General features: G+C 37.1%; 1 protein-coding gene across 1 annotated transcript in view; it reads right to left on the bottom strand.

Moving 5' to 3' along the window:
• Mp (Multiplexin) overlaps window positions 1-19,641 on the bottom strand; it is a 71,148-nt gene that overhangs the window by 38,335 nt on the left and 13,172 nt on the right. Inside the window, 2 exon segments of the mRNA XM_068292405.1 lie at window positions 15,098-15,633; window positions 16,093-16,219. Coding sequence (XP_068148506.1) covers window positions 15,098-15,633; window positions 16,093-16,192 — 636 coding nt within the window. The 5' untranslated portion in view covers window positions 16,193-16,219.

Below are 19,641 nucleotides of genomic sequence, written 5' to 3' on the forward strand. Positions count from 1 at the left end.
CATTAATAGGCCAAGATCTAATAAATTCGCCCGCAACCTTAGAGAAGAGGAACAGATTCGAATAGCCTGTGCCTTTTATGAGTTTGGTTTATTCGAAACTGACAGCAAATAGTTCTTCTGTCTACGTTGACAACAAATCGATAAAAGTCAATCGATTTTAATTGCTTTTACAGTCAAAGAGATTTTTCGTTTTTTTTTTCTTTTGTTATTTTTCACTTACTGAGTATGACTTTTGTCATGATGTTTTTCCCTTTGTTCATCATGTTGTTGTTTCTGTTTTTTCTTTGGCCCCACAACTCATCCGAAGCAAACTCTAACTCTTTACATGCAGCTCTGACTCGCGTTCCGGCATTTGGATATAGTATATACATATTTGTAGATATATATTATTTATGTCTATCTATGGGGAATGTTAAACTATAGTTCTTATTTTGCTTTACCTTTTTTACTACTTTGTGTATGCAATGCATATGACTTTGCAATGGTTGAGAAAAAACTGTAATGGAATGTATGTTGTCTTGAGTTTTTTCTTGTTAGTCAACTGAGAAAGAATAGCAGAGAGAGAGAGAGAAAGAATAGCAGAGAGAGAGAGAGAGAGAGAAAGAAGAAGAGAGGGAAAGTGAAAATATAGTGTGCATACATATGCACATACATATGTGAGTTAAAGTTAAGCTAAAGTTTTCTGAAGTGTGTCCATGAAGTTCCACCTTTTGGTGTTCCTGAATATGTCCATTCCCAGAGCACGAACGATATATATCAATTATATATAGCTTCGCGGGAAAACCAATTAGACGGAAATGGCCCCCGTTACCACGCTCCCATTCCCGCTCCCGCCTACAGTCAGTGAGAATGAGGCTTAGCCTTAACCAATTGTTAAGCTAAAACGTAGAATGATGATAATGATTAAGGGGAGCGGAAACACAATACGTTTGGCAGGCCATAAATGTCTAACCATTCCATCCCCGACCGCCTCACCATCTCGTCCAGTTAAATGCATTAACAATAATTGCCTTTCGACTAATTTCGCTTTCGAAGGTAATTAGCAACTAATGAAACCTAATAGATGTTAGGCAAACCGCATGTCTAAGCCACAGGAGTTAGAGGAATCAGTCAATAAGCCAAACGACTGGCAAATGGTAACTAGATAAACACCTTATCCGAGAGCTGATATTAAAGTATGTCTCCACACATTATTATGACAAACAAAAGTTTCCTTAAACAACCAGAGAGAGAGAGAGAGAGACAGAGAGAGAGAGAGAGGAAGGGTTAGTGCAGTTCACCTGCAATTATGATGGAATAAAGAAAAACCAACAAAAAGTCTGCTGTCAAAATTTCTACATTTTTCCATGCCAGTTTCGTACAACTTTTGGTAAACTTTTGCAGTAGTTTTGTTGCAATTTCGGCGTCCACGCTGATGAGCCATAAGTTTCTTAAATTTTTGCAAATGTTAGTGAACTAAATTTGTTGGATGTTTTAATTTGATCAAAAGTTAAGTGAATAGTTAAGTGGCAACCCGCGTATTAAACAAGTCCAACAAATTGCCTGTCAATCTACGTGTAATTTTTATAAATTTCCAATGTTGCGCCGCAGTTTCTCTGCCCCATCAAAAGCCATTTGTGTGTGTGTGTGTGTGTGTTGGCTGTTGTGCTACCTTCATGGCTCAGGTCTAGTTTCAGGTCATAATTAACAACAACGGTGAACAAAGAAGAAAAAAATAACACGACCAAGAGAGGACGAGAAGAAGAAAGAAAAAAACTAAGGGAAAACAACACACAGCACGTTGTTGAGCTACTTCGCTAATGAACTCGATGCCGCCGATGCCAAAATAGGAGGAGCAGCAGCAACAGCAGGCAGGCAACAAATTGTAGCAAGGGCAAGGACTATTTCTACTTCTTCACCAAGGCACCGAAAACAGAAAATGACTTTATTAACAGCCTCGACTCAACTCGCTTCAACTTGCCTTTACCCCCACCCCCCACCGCCAACCCCCTTGTATTGATGTTGCCTTTGTTGTTGTTGCCCCTGTTGTTGGCTGGCAGAGAACAACGTACTCATGCTTTTATTTAGATTTTTATTGCTAAACTTTGTTTCCATTTCTCTTGGTGCAAACAAAAAAAGAAACAGAAAAAATATATATAGGTAGTATATGTATGTAGGACTAGTAGGGAAAAAACCTCTCGTCTATATCGAACCGTTTGTCGTTTCCTCTTCGCGTCTCCATTTTCTCATGCGACACTTTGAATGTTTTAAATGGTTTTTTATTGCCTCGCCTTTCGCCTGCCAGTTTGCCAGTTCGTCGGATCGTCCTGCTGTGTGCGGTTGGTTTGTTGGTTCGCTGGTTGGTTGGCTGCATAAAATTAGTTTAATCACTGTGTGAGTCCAGGTTCTAGAAAGGTGAGAGGGAGGGAGTCGGCCAGCAAGCGAGCTGGGTAGCCAACCAACCAACCAGTCAGCCAAACCCATAAGTAAGCGTAAATAATGTCAAAGCAGTGCAATACCACTTTTCTCGCGAACCCCTTTCCTATCCCCCCATTCTTCCCCAACCCTCACCGCATTTACCACACTCTCTTTCATCGTTCTATTCGCCCCCGCTCCCCATGTGGAGTGTCAATAGAAACATTAACTGGGCGTGCTGACAAAATTAGCACAAACAACAATTATGCAGGTGTTTTTTCAAATGAAAGGTTTTTGTTGCCATCAGTGGTTGTTGTTGTTCTTCTTGTTATTAATTGCCGGGGCAAGGCAATTTAAAAAACAAAAAGGAAAAAAGGAGTGCAAAATGTCTAATTATATGGTTTATATTATTAGGATTAAGTAGAAAGCAAATAGAAAGTGCAGCTTATCTATACAGACATACATTAATACGTTTAATAAAAAGAAACCATTACCAATAATTATTAATCAGTTTCCCTCCCTCTTTTGAATGGATCGCAATTTAGTATTTAGTATTTTGTCCAAAAACTCTAAATGAAATACACAAGTCTCAACTTTGAATCCAATTAGATTTTTGTTCTTTTCTCCGTGCCATTTTCTTTACAATTTTATAACCTACCTTATCTGGCTTAGTGTTCTTATTATATATTATAAATTTAAACTGCCAGACTTAAAGGTCAAAATTATATAATGTGGAAATGTTTTAAGTATTTGGTTGTTTGCTGGCTTGGTGTATTCATCATTTTATCTGCTTATGGATATTCCTTACGCCTTTCCTTCCATCTCTTAAGTGTATTATGAAACATAATTCCCTATTGTTTCACCTGCTTGTCCTAAGTAAAGGGTTATTAGTGTGGCAAGCTGCTTTGCGGTTTTTACAATCCGAACGTAATTCCCGTACTTTGAAAGAAACAGTAATGAGACGCGGCTATGGAAATAATACTTAATGTGTGTGTGTGTGTTTGTGTGTATGGTGGAAAGAGGGGATTGAAACAAAGAAATCCATTCGAGCCTTCCCCAGAGGTAACTGAAACCCCTCAAACACACACACAGACAATCCCCAACACAAAACCAGTTAAAAATGTCGCATTACGTGTTATTCGCCATTCGTGTGTAGAAGGGAACAAACTTAAGGCTTAAGCCTACAGCAACGGATTATGACCCTTTGAAATTTGAAATGCTTTCAAATACTCACAATATTCATTCAATCCAAAAAAAAAAAAAAAAAGAAAACGTTGAAAAGAAAATTGTTAAAGCACCACGTGAAAACAAAAAACCTATTTGGAGAGATTTGAAAGACAATCACAATTTAGATAAGGATTCCGAAAAATCTATGCCCAATTACAAGGCTATCGACTCCAGGGTTATCCAAGCTTCAGCAAGCAAAGCAAAATAAATTAAGAAAACATTTCAATTTAGATTTCAAGAAGTCCTTCGTATTGAGCAGGCCTCTTTAGCTAACGAATAAAAGTATGCTATAGCTTGCTGTAAAAGAAGTTACCCATATCCTAACTAACCTCTAATATCTACATTTAAAATGAGCAATTCGAAGAACATTTTAAGCAATATAAAGATGCTTTGTTTGTCAAATACTTAAATGTCTCTAAATGTATATATTTATCTACATATACCAAGTGTGGTCATTAAATGAAGTGGAGAACGGTCAACATGTCTAGGCTAGAAAAATGATATCCTTGCCTATCTTTCAAACCCAAAACAAAACTGTTTCTTCTTTCCCCTTGTTGTTGTTTATTGTTGTTTCTTCTGAAGTACCCTTATCCCTGTCAGCTTTATCAATTTATCTTGTACGAGCCCCCCAGAACCCCGTATCCCCCTTGAGGACAAAATGTTTATATTGTTTATAATGTTTTCTAAATAATTACAAAAAATTTCTCACCTATGGCTATGGCAGTTTTAGGTTTCTACATAGTTTCAGGTAGCAACTAGCCACAAGCCTTGCCTTTTAGAGTTGGAACTTGGAGTTGGAGTTTGGAGAGAGTGAGACACAGAGGAAAAATGTGCCACTGTCATGAAACATTTGTCACAATAAACTTTATTTGTTTGTGGGCAGAAGACTCCCCGCCAATCCTTCTCATCGCCCCTCTTAGTGTGGGCGATGGAATATATTTTATTTAACTCTCTGTCTCTATGTGTGTGTGTGTGTATATATACATATATGTTTAAAAGTAGTCTTAACTTGTTTGTGTGCGTGTTGAAGGGGCATAAGCCGCGGCACCAGCAACCAAAACCAACCTTTTCTTTCGTCTCGCCTATCATCAGCCTCACCCTTCACCATATGCCCTCTCCCCCTGCTTCTACTCCACCTCTTTAACCCATAACACAGTGGTGACATTTGTTTGCATTTAGAAGGGCCACAGCACAAAATGTGGCGATGTACAGGCATTTGTGTCTGTAGGTGAGTAGGTAGGTGGGAGAGGAAGTCAAACATTTAGCATTAAACATTACACATTACACAGTATTTCATTCCTCATCATCACATGATACACGTGTTAAATTATAATTATAATTAGTTTTAATTACTTTACAAAAAGTAACAGTTAGAGTTAGGTAGTTTACCTGTATCCTGGCAGCCACACGCTCCCCATTATAGCGATTAGGATTGAACCAGCCTTTCGTCGAACCGGTGACCAAAACGATACCGAGCAAAAAGAATAATATTAGAGCGGTTATAACGAGTTTGGCCCGAGTGGATATAACCATTGCCATTTTGAATTTTCTAGTTTCGCGTTTAGATTAGTTTAACTCTTTAGAGATTAATGATTTTTTTCCCTTTTATGGTTTCTCTGTACTGGCACTTGATCAACACTTGAAAATAATAGAACGCGCGATAATAAAACGAAATTGTCCTGAAAGAGAATTGCAACGAGGTTTTAGAGCTAGAATTTATTAATTGAGTTGCCTCAAAATGAGGGGATGGTCGGGTCGGGGCGGTTTGGTTGGGGAATAAACACACAAACGGCTTGATTTGCTTCGGTTTCGGTATCGATGCCGATGTGGTTTCGGTTATGGCTTCGATTTTGGCTTTGATTTTGTCTCGCACATAATTTTCTTTCACGTGTTTGTGTGTGTATATACTACACGCATACACACACACACACACACATATATATATATATAAGTATATGTTATATTAACACGCCTCCTTAGGGGTCCTTTTCTTTTGACTACCCCCCCCACACACACATACACACTCACTTACACGCACTTCCTGATAAACGCTACAAATGTAACACGTTTTATTTAACTTTTCTTCCTTTCTTTTATTTTGGCTTTCCTCTTATTCTTTTTTTTTTTTTTGTGTTTCGATGTTTTCTTTTCTTTTCCTTTGCTTGTCAGCATTTTCTCACTGATTTGCGCCTTGCCCAGGAAAAATGTGCCTTCTTCATCCTTGAAAAGAAAACCCCAAAAATTGTGTTGGCATTGGATAAGAATGTTGAAGTAGAACAAAAAGTCTTTAGGAGAATGTCAAAAATAAAAAACAAGTTCCCTATAATGAATTAGATAACCTTTTTAAACTGAAAAGTCGCAAAACTTCCTTAGTCAAATGAAGCAGAAAAAAATTAAAGAAGTAAAGAGGAAACGGACTCGAAAATCTCCAATGATGATAAACAATTCTTAATTTCTTCGACTAAAATAAAAACAGTTTTCTTTCATTTTTTTTAATCTATATTGGTATCAACTTTAATTTAAAACTCTTCAGTTAATCTGTTGAAGTTTTCTTAAACAATTGAAGGTATTTTTCATTCACTCCACAAACGTTTAAGTTCAATTAAATTGAATATTTTCTTTGGATACGGGCGGCCAATAAGAGCCTTTTGTTTCTGCTCTCGACTTTTATTACTTCCAGAAATTATTATAAATATTTAAATTTGCTTCAGTCTCTGAACTCATGCTATTTTTGCCAGAACCTGCATACTTATATATATATATATATATATATATATGTATATACACATATACATACATATAACATCCTGTAGCAGAACACTTGCCTAAACTGTTGTTGGGTTGATGACATACACAGGGAAGACAGAGACGACAACGACGACGATGACGACGTAAAGAAAAACCATGTGAAGGAAAACTTTATGAAAAGTTAAGCTGCCAACAAGTTTATTTGTGAAAAATATTGAATTATAGCAACAACGCAACAGCAAAAAAAAAAAAAAAAAAACACAAAACATACAAGCAAAAATTGAATGAAAAAGAAAAATGAAATGAAATGAAAGAAAATACTTGAGGCTGAAAAATGCGTTGCCTAGATTTGTGCTCCTGTCTGGAGCTTATATAAAATTACAAGATATTTTTGTAAGCCGCAAAAGAAAATACATATGTACATATACAGGAGACTTGTTTGTATGTATATGTGAGGAAAAAAGCACGTCAACTTTTAACCAACATAATTGCGGTAAAGTTATACAAGAATTTCCTTGAAAACATCTGCACAACAATAACAACAACGGCAGCAACAAAAGTGGAGGAAAAAAATAAACGCAAATACCTTTACCTTGACGCAGTTTAACGCACAAAAAGTATGCTATAGCCGGCGAGCATAATTACTATAATCGTGTCAGTCGGCCCAGTAAGTCAGTCAGTCATTCAGCCTCTCCAGCTGATGCCCCTGAAAAACCAGTCTATGTCTCTCCAGCCGCTCTCTAACCCTAATCCCCCGCAGAAGCTAACCCTAACCCCAATACCAAAGAGACCCCTGCCCCCCCACCTACCATCTCGTTGGCTCGCTTATTGAGTCAACGACTCGCCGCGGTGTAAAAACAAAAAGTTTTCGACTTTTTTTTTTTGCTGCTGCCGCTTTTTGCAAGAAAACTTTTTTTATGCCGCCCAAAAACTCGCAGCATTAAAATTCTATGGGTGCAGACTTTTTTGGTTCACTGTTTAAGGCTTAAAGTTTGACACGGCTCAAGTTTTCTAAATGAAATTACCTACTTGGTCGTCGTAATGAAAAAGGGGCAAAACTTGTGGCACACACACACCCAAAAAAAATGAGAAAGAAAAGAGAAGAGAAGAAACAAACTAAAGAAACAGACAGATAGAGAGAAAGAGAGAGGGATAAAGGAGGTTGGCGATAAGAAAATTTCATATCTTCTTTTCAAATTAAGTGCACAAAAATGAGTAACGACTTTTGAAGTTGTCATGGCAAAGGCAAAAAACCAAAAAAAACAACGACTACAAAGAAAGGTTAACACAGGAGACAAAGAAGAAAAAAAGAGGCCCAAGTAAATGGAAGAATAGTTGCTCCAAAAACCCTTTTTCCTCTTTTTCTCTCACTCTATCTCTCTCTCTTTCTCTTCTTGGACATTAGCGCCTAATGAAGATAATGGTGGAATGTGTTTAAAAAGGGTTCACTCAACCATACTCACGCATAACACCCACGCCCCACACACACACACACACACACTCTCACACTAGGGTTATTCAAAATTAGTCGTATAGAAAATAAAAGAAATAAATCAAGGAATATAAGGAAGCAACCATTCTTATGGAAATCCTTTACAAACAAGCTATAGCATTCAAAAGTTTTCTAAAATACTAATCCAATCTTAATCTTAGTCTTTTTTCAAATTAATTAAACTGAGATTTTCATATGATTAACGTACATTTCCTAAAAATAAACAAATAAAAATTGTCTCATATTGATAATTGAGAATTTTGTTTGCTTGAAGCACCTTAACAAATAAAAAGTGAATATTTTCTGCCAACTCATCTGCATGTGTGTGATTGTTGTGGGTGACACACACACACAGTCCTCGTTTCCTTTACTCATGTAATTTTTAATAAGCCCCATTTTTCTACCAAAAACAAAACAAGAAAGAAATTTCCTTTTTTTGGGTGGCCTTTTGTCTAGGCAGATGTCACATATATGTCTCTTCAACAACGACAACAAGAAAAAGAATGTAAGCAACAAGAAAATGTCACTAGAAAGCAAGCAAAGCCTAACCTCAGACCCGAGACTCTATGTCAAAACCCTTCCCTATTCTTTCTAGTATCCCCTTTTCGTGAGCGTTTGATCGATAAGCAGCAACTGCTTGACAGCTCCGCCTCCAGCCCCGCCTTTCCCTCCCTACAAAACCACATACATACATACATACATTTGCAGACCCCCCTTCTCATCGCATACCAAAACATAACCCAATCCTCCATTTGATTATACTCCCAAACTCATATGCGCTGCTTGCACAAGGCGACAGCACGCATATTCCCAATGATTAAAACGCGCTCCATATAAAGAGTGAGCGAGACTCGGAATGAGAGCGGACGGCAGACGAGTCCTGGCCTTAAATTAATAACAAACGAAATAATCGTGGGATATACAACAACATGGAAAGCAGCAGTGGGTCGGGTGGTTTGGGGTGAACCGTTTATATCCATCCTAGTAGTATAATTAAAGTTTCAAAGAGAACAACAACATCGAAAAAAACAAAAAATCTGCATAATTTATGTTTTTATGGTTAACGCCCCATAACTTGCCAGCTGGGTCGTAAAATCTCATAAAATTCCTTCATAGTTTTACTGATTTCTGTGTCATAAACTTGATGAATTTAACAGCCTTCAAACAGACATTTATGGCCATAAATAGGTAGCTAGGTAAGTGCTGTACATACATACATATGTACGCAAGCCGGAAGTCGGCGACAAGCCGCTGCTGAAGCAGCAGCTAAAGCTAACAATTTCATTAAACTAAATCAATTAAAAGCCCATGAAACGTTTTTCTCCCTGAAATCTAATCAAAATCGACTACACATACATATAAGTATGCACATAGCTTATACCTAAGGTGAAGCATTTAGAGCATAACGTGGTGGACTTTGTTAAAACCCGAAACAAAGAGCTTACCCTATCGAACACTACAGCTTCCGCAAAAGGTGTGCAGATTGCTTTATACGTAATACCAATGGTTAGTGGCCTGCAGGCCGCCGAAATTGCTGGCAGCCCGAAAATGAAAGCTGCACAAAATGAGCGCCAGAAATGAGTGGAAGGGAAAAAGCGCCAACGACAACGCCAACACCTACAATGCACACTAGTCCGACTATAGAACATGGCGAAAATCTCTGAAAATAGAAACTTGCTGGCAGCTCTGGCGTCGAAAGCGGATAAGGGAATACCAAGTGGTCTGTTTTTTGATTTTTTTTTTTTTTGCTCACAGAACAGAGCTACATACATACATACATGCATATGGGGAAACTATGGGGAAACAATGAGATGAGAAACTAACCAACAGGCAAGAAAAACTAAAAGAAAAAGTGAAAATAACACCAGCTGCGAGACATTGTCAGGACAGGACCAACATTTGGGAAATAAGCTCAAGAAAATTGACATTTATCATAGAAAGTAGCTGGTTATTAGTATTCCAGAGACAACTTTTAATTTCAATACTTTAGTTCTTAAGCCATCTTGTCGAAATTATTTATAGACAATCTGATAAAACGATTTGCCCATTTGGCAAAAATTCCCAAAATTAAGTGAACTTCAACCGAAACCAATGATGGCTTAATGTGTTGAATTAAATAAAAACTATACTCTTGAATTATTCCCATGAATGATAAATTATTAAAGTTGATTTAATCTAAAACTATTGCAAAAAAAGGCAAAGAAGAGAAGCAGAAAACAAGCATACTAAAACTAATAGCAGAATTAAAGCCAATAAAGAATTTGTTCATTATCTGTTTTGTTTTATGTTTTTGTTCTTACTTAAAAAACAAGACTTGTGGCCTTTTTAACAACAACATTTTAATCTTATTTTGTTCTTAAGCAAATAACCAATAACATTTTTAAATTGCGTCTCTCATAATGTTTAATATGTAAACGCAAATTGATTCAATATAACAAATGGAATTGAAGAGAACTAAAAAATATAAATTTCGAATTGGCATTGCCACTAAATATACAATTGTAATTGAAAAATACTTTGTTCACATACGACTTAATTTAATTATCTGATTGTAAAAGTTTAAAACTCAAGTGTTTCGACTTCTTCATGGCAAGCTCTTAATTTGAAACGAATTCAATTCGTTCTCCAGCCACTTGCTCAGGACTTTATAACTAACCAAAAATGTCTGCATGTCTATATCCATTTAGTTTAAATTTTCTCATAAATGTGTATGCTTGTATAAATATTTAGTATTTAACCATTTGGCAGGCATTTTCACTCATTCATATACATACATATGTACATTTTGCTCTATATATGAGAGCACCGTATGGTAATAGTCAAAGTCAAACAAATAGTTTTTCACTAAATTCTAAACTTCATTTATATAGAGAAATTCTACCAGAGACACACACATACACACACACACACACACACACGCATATGCATATGCATACGCTGGAACACATAAACGCGACGACATTCAATTTAGCACAAATAAACAATTTAAATTGCATTTTGTAGAATGAATGAATTATGCATATTTTGATGACTAAAGGTGGGTTGATATAGGGAGGGGGGATGAGGGGGTAAGCGGTATGTGGAATAGTATTATTATTATTATTTTGATGGTAAATTGATAAATGTTATACAAATCAAAATTACATACACAGCAGAACCTAAAAGTCTGAGCCCTGAGTTCGTTTAGGCCCTAAATACATATAAATTCACATACATATTTATGTTGAAAAACGTGTGTGTGTGTGTGGAAAATGCAAATGGAAAAGCCCTTAACATCGTAAACACAATTATGAAAAATAACAAAAGCAAAACAACAATGAAACAATAGGAACAACAATAAATGACAATAATGGTCAAGCAAAACAGAAACATCAACTGTTTTTTTTTCCCTTTTCTTATTTCTTTATTATTTATATTATATTGTTGCTGCCGTTTTTGCTGTTTCTGTTGTCCTATCCTGTTGAACATTTCAACTACAAATTCTATGGAAATTTATGCCTAAGCAAAAGCCAAGTGTGGATAACTATGTTACTCTTGTATGCGTACGTGTCTTGTGTTTGTGTGTGTGTGTGTAATTAATTTTCGAAAATTTATTATAGAAACTAAAATAATGGCTCACAGTAGTATTTGTCCTGTTGATGGTGTAATAACACAACTAATACTCTACAGAAATCTCCACTACGACTCTCACTCATTTTGCTTTTGTCCTTCTTTACTTGCTTATAGAAGGGGAATCAGGACATGGGACAACACTTGATAACATAATTGAAAAAAAAATAAGAAACAAGTTTTCTCATTTGCTCGTTAAGGGTGGCCAGGAGTTCAACTTGATAAGAAAAAACTCACTTGATTTAATTATGTGTTAAGTCCTTGAGACATTCAACACTGCCAGTGAAAAACACTAAGCCTTTCACTTAAACTGGCTTTCTTTACCTCATTTCGAGATCATAAAGGTCTGCTGATCAGCAAGGTCAAGTTAATCAGGCTTGAGAATATTAATAAATCCTGGCCACTAGGGCCAAAGCCAAGCAACTTTTAATAAGCAAAACTTTTAATGGAGTTTCACTTTACTGCAAGTATTTTTCCCCAGTTCGTCCGTTTATAAGAGTGAACAAAATCCATGAAGCATAACTTAGCAAACAATTCAATGTTTTATCAATTTCTTTTAAGCCATCACTTAACTTTAAGGCAAAATCCAAAGCCTATAAAAAATTGCAAATAAACTTTTATAAACTAAAACCTGAAAAACATTTGAATCAGCTTAACCTGAACCATTTCCAATATTGGGTTTATAAATAATCATTTCTTTTTTTCTAAAATAAATAAGTATTTCATAAACTTTGATTTCATAAATCAAATATATTTGTTTTGCCATACTTTTTTCTTGGTTTCTTTTTTTTTTTTGGTTGCCTCCCTATAGCCATATGTTAAAAGAAAAGCCAGAATGAACTCAAAGACCAAAGGCGCGCACAATAATAAAATATATCCACATATACTTATATATATATATACCTATATAACATAAACCCATATATAGAGTATATATTACACATACGCCCCGTTGGTGGTGGTGGCGGCGCTGCTGCTGCTGCTTTAATATGCATATGCATAGCGAGAAAAAGAGCTAAGAGCTAGAATGAGTTAACGGGCAGCAGGGCAACAGCGGTAGGTTTTGGGTATGAGTATGGGTTTTGGGTGCGGGTATTGAATGTGTGGGGGGTAGGAGAAGGTGAAGGCAAACACTCGTCTGTGGTTACTGACGCGTTGGTTGAACTCCCCAAACCCTCCGACAGCAAAAAAATAAATATATATATATATACCCGAAAACCAAAAGGAAAAACGTAACGAAATAGAAAAGAACGAACCAACCGAAATGGCAGTTTTGTTCGCAGCGAGCTTTAATGAGTTTGCCATTGATTTAGCTCTAGACCTAGGCGGGTCTCATAATTTATGCCCAATTTGATGAGGGATATGGCCCAAAAGTGCGACATAAGGCAGGGGGAAGAGGCTGACAAATTCACTTGCCAAATCAAGCCAAAAACCATTTGTGTGCTTAGTCTAGGGAAAAGTCGGGGAAGGGCAAGACGGGGAAGAGAGAGTTTGGCGGAATGGAATATTTACCTTTAAACCGAATATAGTCACTAAAAATGATGAACATGTGTTGACTTCAAGTTGCTTCTCTTCTTCTCTTTTGTTTTCCCCTTGCGCAGTATTGTTGAACAAATCACAGATAATTTAATTTACAAAGAATATATATGTATATATAGAGTTATAGATATATATGTGTGTTTTTTTTATGCCGTATGTAAATGTTGCCTTGATTTATGTTTGTAATTACAAGTGACATTTGCACATGGTTGAGAGTTTGAGTTCGGGATTTTGGTTTGAGTTACGTTTCGGTATTTTGTTTGATGCGAAATCACCCGCTGTTTCTACAATTCATTTTTCGCATTTGATTAATTCTTTAGCGTTTACGCTTCCAAGTAACAACAAGTTGGAAGGAGGAGGGGCGGCTCTTGGATTCTTGTCATTTCATTTTGATATTCAATAGCACAGATTTCATTCATAGGATATGCGTTTATCTTTGTTTCTTATGTGAGGGATATGTGTGTCTAAGTTTTGCTAGTTCCTTGTGATATGATATTGTTTTAAGTTTGTTTCTCGCTTATCACTTTTAGTTCATTGTGAGTTCATTTACCGGTCGCAGTTTCAAACGTTTGCGCCGTCTTTCTTTCATTTTTGGTCGCATATTTTCTAATTGAATTTTAATTGACTCCGATTTGGGGTTTATGCGTTGCACTTAAACATATTTCATTCTAGGCATATAAATCACTTTCATTTTGGTTTCTTTTCTTTTTGTTATATTTCTTTGGCGGCTTTGCCTACTTAACTTCAGCCCATATTGACCACGGCAACGACCAGATCCGACCAGACCGACACCAACACCGATGTTGTTATGGACGAGGATGCCGATGAAAACGAGACTAACGCGCACGACGAACGGTAGGACGAGATACGATTTCGGTTTACTTTCGTTGAATGCATTATCCTTTCCTTACAGTTTCTTTCGGTTTCGGTATTTGTTTGGCTTTTTGGATTTAGTTTAGTTATTGTGCCTAGCCGCCCGATAACTGAACTGTCTGGTTTGAATAGACGAACGCGACTGAAACTGAAACTGATGGTAAAATCGCATGGGGGGCAAAATCACAGCACGACGGGCGAACGAACCTTCGACAACATCAAATTGTTAGTCGCTTCACGCTGAACTGCGGCATTGAGCTGAATCAACTGGAGAGAGCGTATGCGGGAGAAGGCGCTGAGCAAACTGTAAGAGAGTTTCCGCCATGTGCTTCGCCAAGTGGCGGCTATCTCAATGTCCTTTCGCTCAACTACTCTGTGAGTGAGAGAGCGTCTGTGTGTTAGGACAATGAGTGAGATTTTGTGAGTTACCAACTTTCACCGCCGCATGACCAAATGGCGCCACTAAAGCGGTGAAAGTTGAAGTTTCCTTTGAGTGAGAGAGGTTTGTAAAGGAGAAAGCAAGCAAGTGGTTGAGGTGAATTAAAAAGCTTTTCAAAATTTTCTAACAACTTAAAGGCTGAACAAGCCAATGCCCAAACCATTCATCCTTCTTACCACACTGCCGAGGTCCTTTTTTAACGTTTTTATCAAACGACCTTTAACTTTCTTTTAAAACATTTTGTAAGCACCTTCAACTGGCCCATTAAATACAAGATTTGTATTGTTTTTACACTCAAAGCACTAAAAATTACTAAAATTTTCGTTGAAAAAAACCAAAGAGTCACCTTACTTTCCCAATCAAGCAAGGTATTATTTCCTAATTTGTAGATACAAATATATATACTTATAATACAGAAATCTCTTTAAAATCACATGTTGCCAAATAATAGGTTTTCGTGATTACAAGTTCTTTTGAAGAAATGGATTGAGAAATAATGGAAAAGTATGAAATTTCAATTTTAAATTTAGAATTGATGTTGTTGAAATAACCCCCCGCCCCCATCAAATTGAGATTTAAAAGCACTTCAGAGCGCTCTCCGCAGTGTTACAATTGCATGCAAGAAGCGGAAATATTTCTGAAAATTAATTAACTTCCCCGTTTCCTCCTCACCCATTAATGGTTCAATTAAACGCCATATGCTGCTGCTTTGCTCTGCATTTCGAAAATTATTATTACTATTACGGTGACCACATTGGGGGCCGTTTAGAACTCACCTCGAAATTGCCACGAATGGTGGGTCCAGCCTGACCAATATATAGTGTTGATGCCGACTCGAATACCAATTCGGAGGGTTCTCTAACCACATTTGTGGTATTGCGCAGTTCGCAATCATAGTAGAAGGATACCTTATCGCTGAGCACCTGAAATTCAATTGAACTCCATTTATCTGGCACATAGGGAACACTAAAACTGGCCAATTTTCGGCCCACACTTTGATCCGCTTTGCTATAGACCAATGTCACTTCGTACTGATTCTTCACAACGGGAGATAGATGTACTCCCAACTGGACCACCGTATCAATGGAATTGACTACACTGAATAAATAGCCACCCTTTAGGGAGCTCTGACGATATGAAATGTGTATGGCGAATTCGTATAATTTCTCGGGCAATATCATTCGATAGGACGATTTCACATCGGCCGTCGGTAGAAATTTAAAGGCAGGAAATCCATCTTCTCCTTCAACAATTTCAACTCCATTTTGATTGTTGTACATAATGTCGATTAAACTGTATTCGGCCAATGCATCTGGAATGAATCAAAGGTAAATTGTATTTACATCTTACACAAACAATACTCCGAGAAGTAGGCCACAAATTTTCATCTGTGCCTAAAAGTGAGCTATGGTTTTTTTCAATAATCAAAGAATTCAAATAATACAGACTTCTTTTGACTGCACCCAATAAGAATATTCCCTATTTAACAAACGAGTTAAGCTTTTTTTTTTGGCCTACATTGAATCTACTTTGTTAGTTGTCACGAAAGTTAATTCGTTAATCAAAAGATAGACAGTTTGTTAGTTAATCCTTAAAGGACTTATTTAAGCATTCATTTTAGGAAGCAGCTAGTGTGCCCTATGATTCATCTCAGTCAGTCTTAATTAGTCTTTTATTACATTTCTTCAGTCAAAATATTCATGAAGTTTTAATAAAAATTGCGTCATTCACTTATAATTTTGTTTTCAATTCCTATTTCTTATTGACTTACCTTTAATCGATTGACCGGTTAATTCAATGTCAGCCAATGTATGAGGAACTATTAAAGACCCAATTAGGGCTAGGCCCAGAATGTGTAGCCTCGTCAGCATAATGGATCACAGTATATATAGAGAGTACTGAAAAAACAGAGAGATAAAGAGAGAGAGATAGATAGTGTGAGATAGATAAATCATTACAAAAATGTAGACACATTTGTGCGGTAAATGAAACCAACCGCAGACACTTCAATTATGAGGTAATACGATAGGCTCCATTCAAAAGAACCAAAAACCGAAAAACAGTAGCAGCAACAATAACAACAACAACAAGAGACAAAAACCAAAAACCCATGTCCAGAAACAAATTGTGAATGAAATTTGAATGCAGGCGAAAATGAGACCCAGAGCAAGCAAGGGTGACCAAGAGAGAGGGTGGAGAGTAAGGAAAAAGATAGCAGGGAGCAAAATGCATCCCCAGCCAGGACTGACTGACTGCATTTTGTAATTACTAGAAACAACCACCACACCAACGCCTCGCCCCGTAACAACCAACAAACCAGCTAGTTAACCACAAAGTCGACATGGCCCCCCAGCCCCACCTCAACACAACGACAACGACGAGAAGCCAAAACAATTTTGTGGCTGTCTGCAAAAAAAAGACCAAAAAAAATGAAACAAAGAGCCTCGTGCAGACACATAATGAATCATTTTGAATCGACAGACTTTGAGAGATCTCTTCTCGATAGATTAAGCCCAGAAAGCAACTGATCTCTGTTGGATTAGGCGGCACCGCACCCAAGTTGAAATGTCATGGATCGGAGTACCACAAATTAGCCATAAATATAAATAAATATAAATAAGTACATTATAATTTTTGTCTGCCATTGTCTGTTGAAACTCTTCTAAAAACAAAAACAAAAAAGTACTCGTAAATCATTATGAGCTCAGCTTTTTGTATCATTTGATGTAATTACCCAAGGGCACTAGGCACAAATGACAGGGGCCAAACATCTGTGTGTGTGTGTGTGTGTGCGAGAACATAATCTAACCCAATTAATTCTCTCTCAAATAAAGAGAAGAAAAAATAGAACTATGCTTCTGACCTCAAATTGTTTGTCACACAATTAATATTTATCAGGCTCGACTTGACATAGAACATGAATAACAACAACAGCAACAATAAATTACTTTCACACTTTTCACACCATCCATCGATTCTTGAGTATTCTCCACTATATAAATATATATGAATATAGGCGCATATGCAAATGACACTCAATTGTCGAGGCATTAAGCAAAAGTGTGGACTCCCTCCCCCATTTCATTAATTAGGCGTGATCGTTCAATGAATTTTGGAATGATCACTGTGGAAGAAACTCAATTAGAATCAATGAAATTGAGAGATGGAAGTTTGACACATGACAAATGACTTCATAAATTTTACTGGCAAAAGAATTAATCAAAAGTTCCAAGTGAGTTGTACTAGGCGAATAAGTAAATCAGTTTACGTATGTTGACATAGGCAACAGAACATTTTCACAATATTCTAACCAATTCTAGCAAATATAAAAACTGTTAACGCTTAATCAACTACTACTTAATTTAATAAATCGGATTTGTTCTGATAGACTAATGGTAGTTGTGAGTTTGTCTCGTCAGACAAAAGTATGTATCTTTCAATATTTAGAGTTGTCGCAACATACATATGTTTGTGAATGTGGTCAGCATCAGCATCACCACCAAGAACAACAGCAACAACAACGACAGCAATTTGTTAGCAATGATCTCCATCTTCATCAAGTGAACAATCTGCTTAGATCTGCCTAAATGATATCATTACCGAAACAAAAAGCCCCCCTCAACAATACAAATTGAACAACCAATTCCCATTACCATTTGATTTCCAGAACGAGACCGCTTTCTGTCTCTGTGTGTGTTTGCGAGAGTGTGTGTTTTGGGCCCAACTGAAGCATTTGAAGCATTTCACAATTGGCTCTTTTTGACATAATGAGGCAACATTTATGCAGTTCACAGAGAAAATAGAGGCAGTAAGGGAGCGACAGCGAGAGGGAGAAGAGAGGGACATGCCCCACCAGGCACGTGCAGCATGACGACCGCGTGGCCAATGTCAGAGGACTTATTCTACCTACTTACCCCCGACCCTTCTAACCCTAGCCCATTCCGAGGCAGACCTCCAAACAACTTTCCATACATATGTCAGCAATTGTGCTGTTGGTGCTGGGAGCTAGAGCCAAAGCCAAAGCCAAAGAGTCAATGCGAGAAGCAAGAATTCATTTGGCTTGTTTTCGTTATTTGGTATAAAACTCACGTAATGCCGATTAGTTGTTGTTGTTGTTGTTGTTGTTGTTGTTACTGTTGATGTTGTTGTTATTCTTCGGGCCTAACCCTCCTTCATTTTCCACATGCAAACGCCGAAAAAGCAAAAAACAAGACACAAAAAATTGACTTCGAAAAGTGTCAGAATAAAACCTACAACAACAACAACAAAACAAATGCCTAAGCAATTCATATTTTTCACTTATAAATTTATGAGCCATTATATTTCTTCGTAGAACCAATAAGCCATAAAAAATAGAAAGGAAAAAAAAAACGCCCATCAATAGACGAGGACAGGGGGAACTACAAAAAAAAAAAACCAACCTAAACTATATAACCCAACCAGATGGAATCTCTGGAAATACTTTTCCTCTCAACGCACATATCTATCTAGCTATCTTTAGTATCCATCTATCTATATCGCAGAGCGATGAGTGTCATAAAAAATCAAATGCAAATCAGTTTCCAAAAGTCATCAGAGCGTTGCACATTTAAAGCAAACTCGACTCAATGAAGGGGAAACCCCCTCTCGCTCTACACAAAAAAAAAGCCCCCGAAGAAAAACCTTAAGAGACAAGACAAGACCAAACGACAGACAGGCGAACAAAAAAAAAAATCGAATAAAATTTTATTTTCAATAGTAAATCGGCTCAATATATATACATACATACATACTGCCATATATATGTATATATGGGGCTTGGCACATGAAAAGGGCTTCGCCTTCTGGCACCACACTTTCCTCCCATCCCCTCCCTGTCCGGCCACCAAGGGTCGGTCACACATCACAAGATGCGGCCAAGCAAGTGGAGAAGGGAAAATGTGTGCCAGTATGTCATATGTACATGTATTGTGAGCGTTAGAGTGAGATAGAAGAAAGAACCCAACAAAGACATGTTCTACCTTATTGTAATATACCCTATAAATGGGTAAACTAAGTTCTATATATTTTTCATTCAGTTAAACGTGAGACTTCTTTTTTAATGTCCTCCCTTCTTTTGGTCGCAGTTCCAAGGTTATCCAGCATAAAACATTCCAATTGCTAAGAAAGCGTATTCAATTATTCGACTTTGGTTAGTTTCCATTTTTGTTGCTTCTTTTTGCTATTTATTGGGCGTACTTTTTGGCTTGTTGCTTGCCACGGGATTTTCTTTAGATATTTCCCCTCCCCTATCTTTTACTCTCTGCCGCATGCTTTCTCTCTAAGTGAACTATTAGCTCTG

This window comes from Drosophila tropicalis, unplaced genomic scaffold (genome assembly GCF_018151085.1).
Source record: "Drosophila tropicalis isolate 14030-0801.00 unplaced genomic scaffold, ASM1815108v1 contig_694, whole genome shotgun sequence".
Classification (NCBI taxonomy): Eukaryota; Metazoa; Arthropoda; class Insecta; order Diptera; family Drosophilidae; genus Drosophila; species Drosophila tropicalis.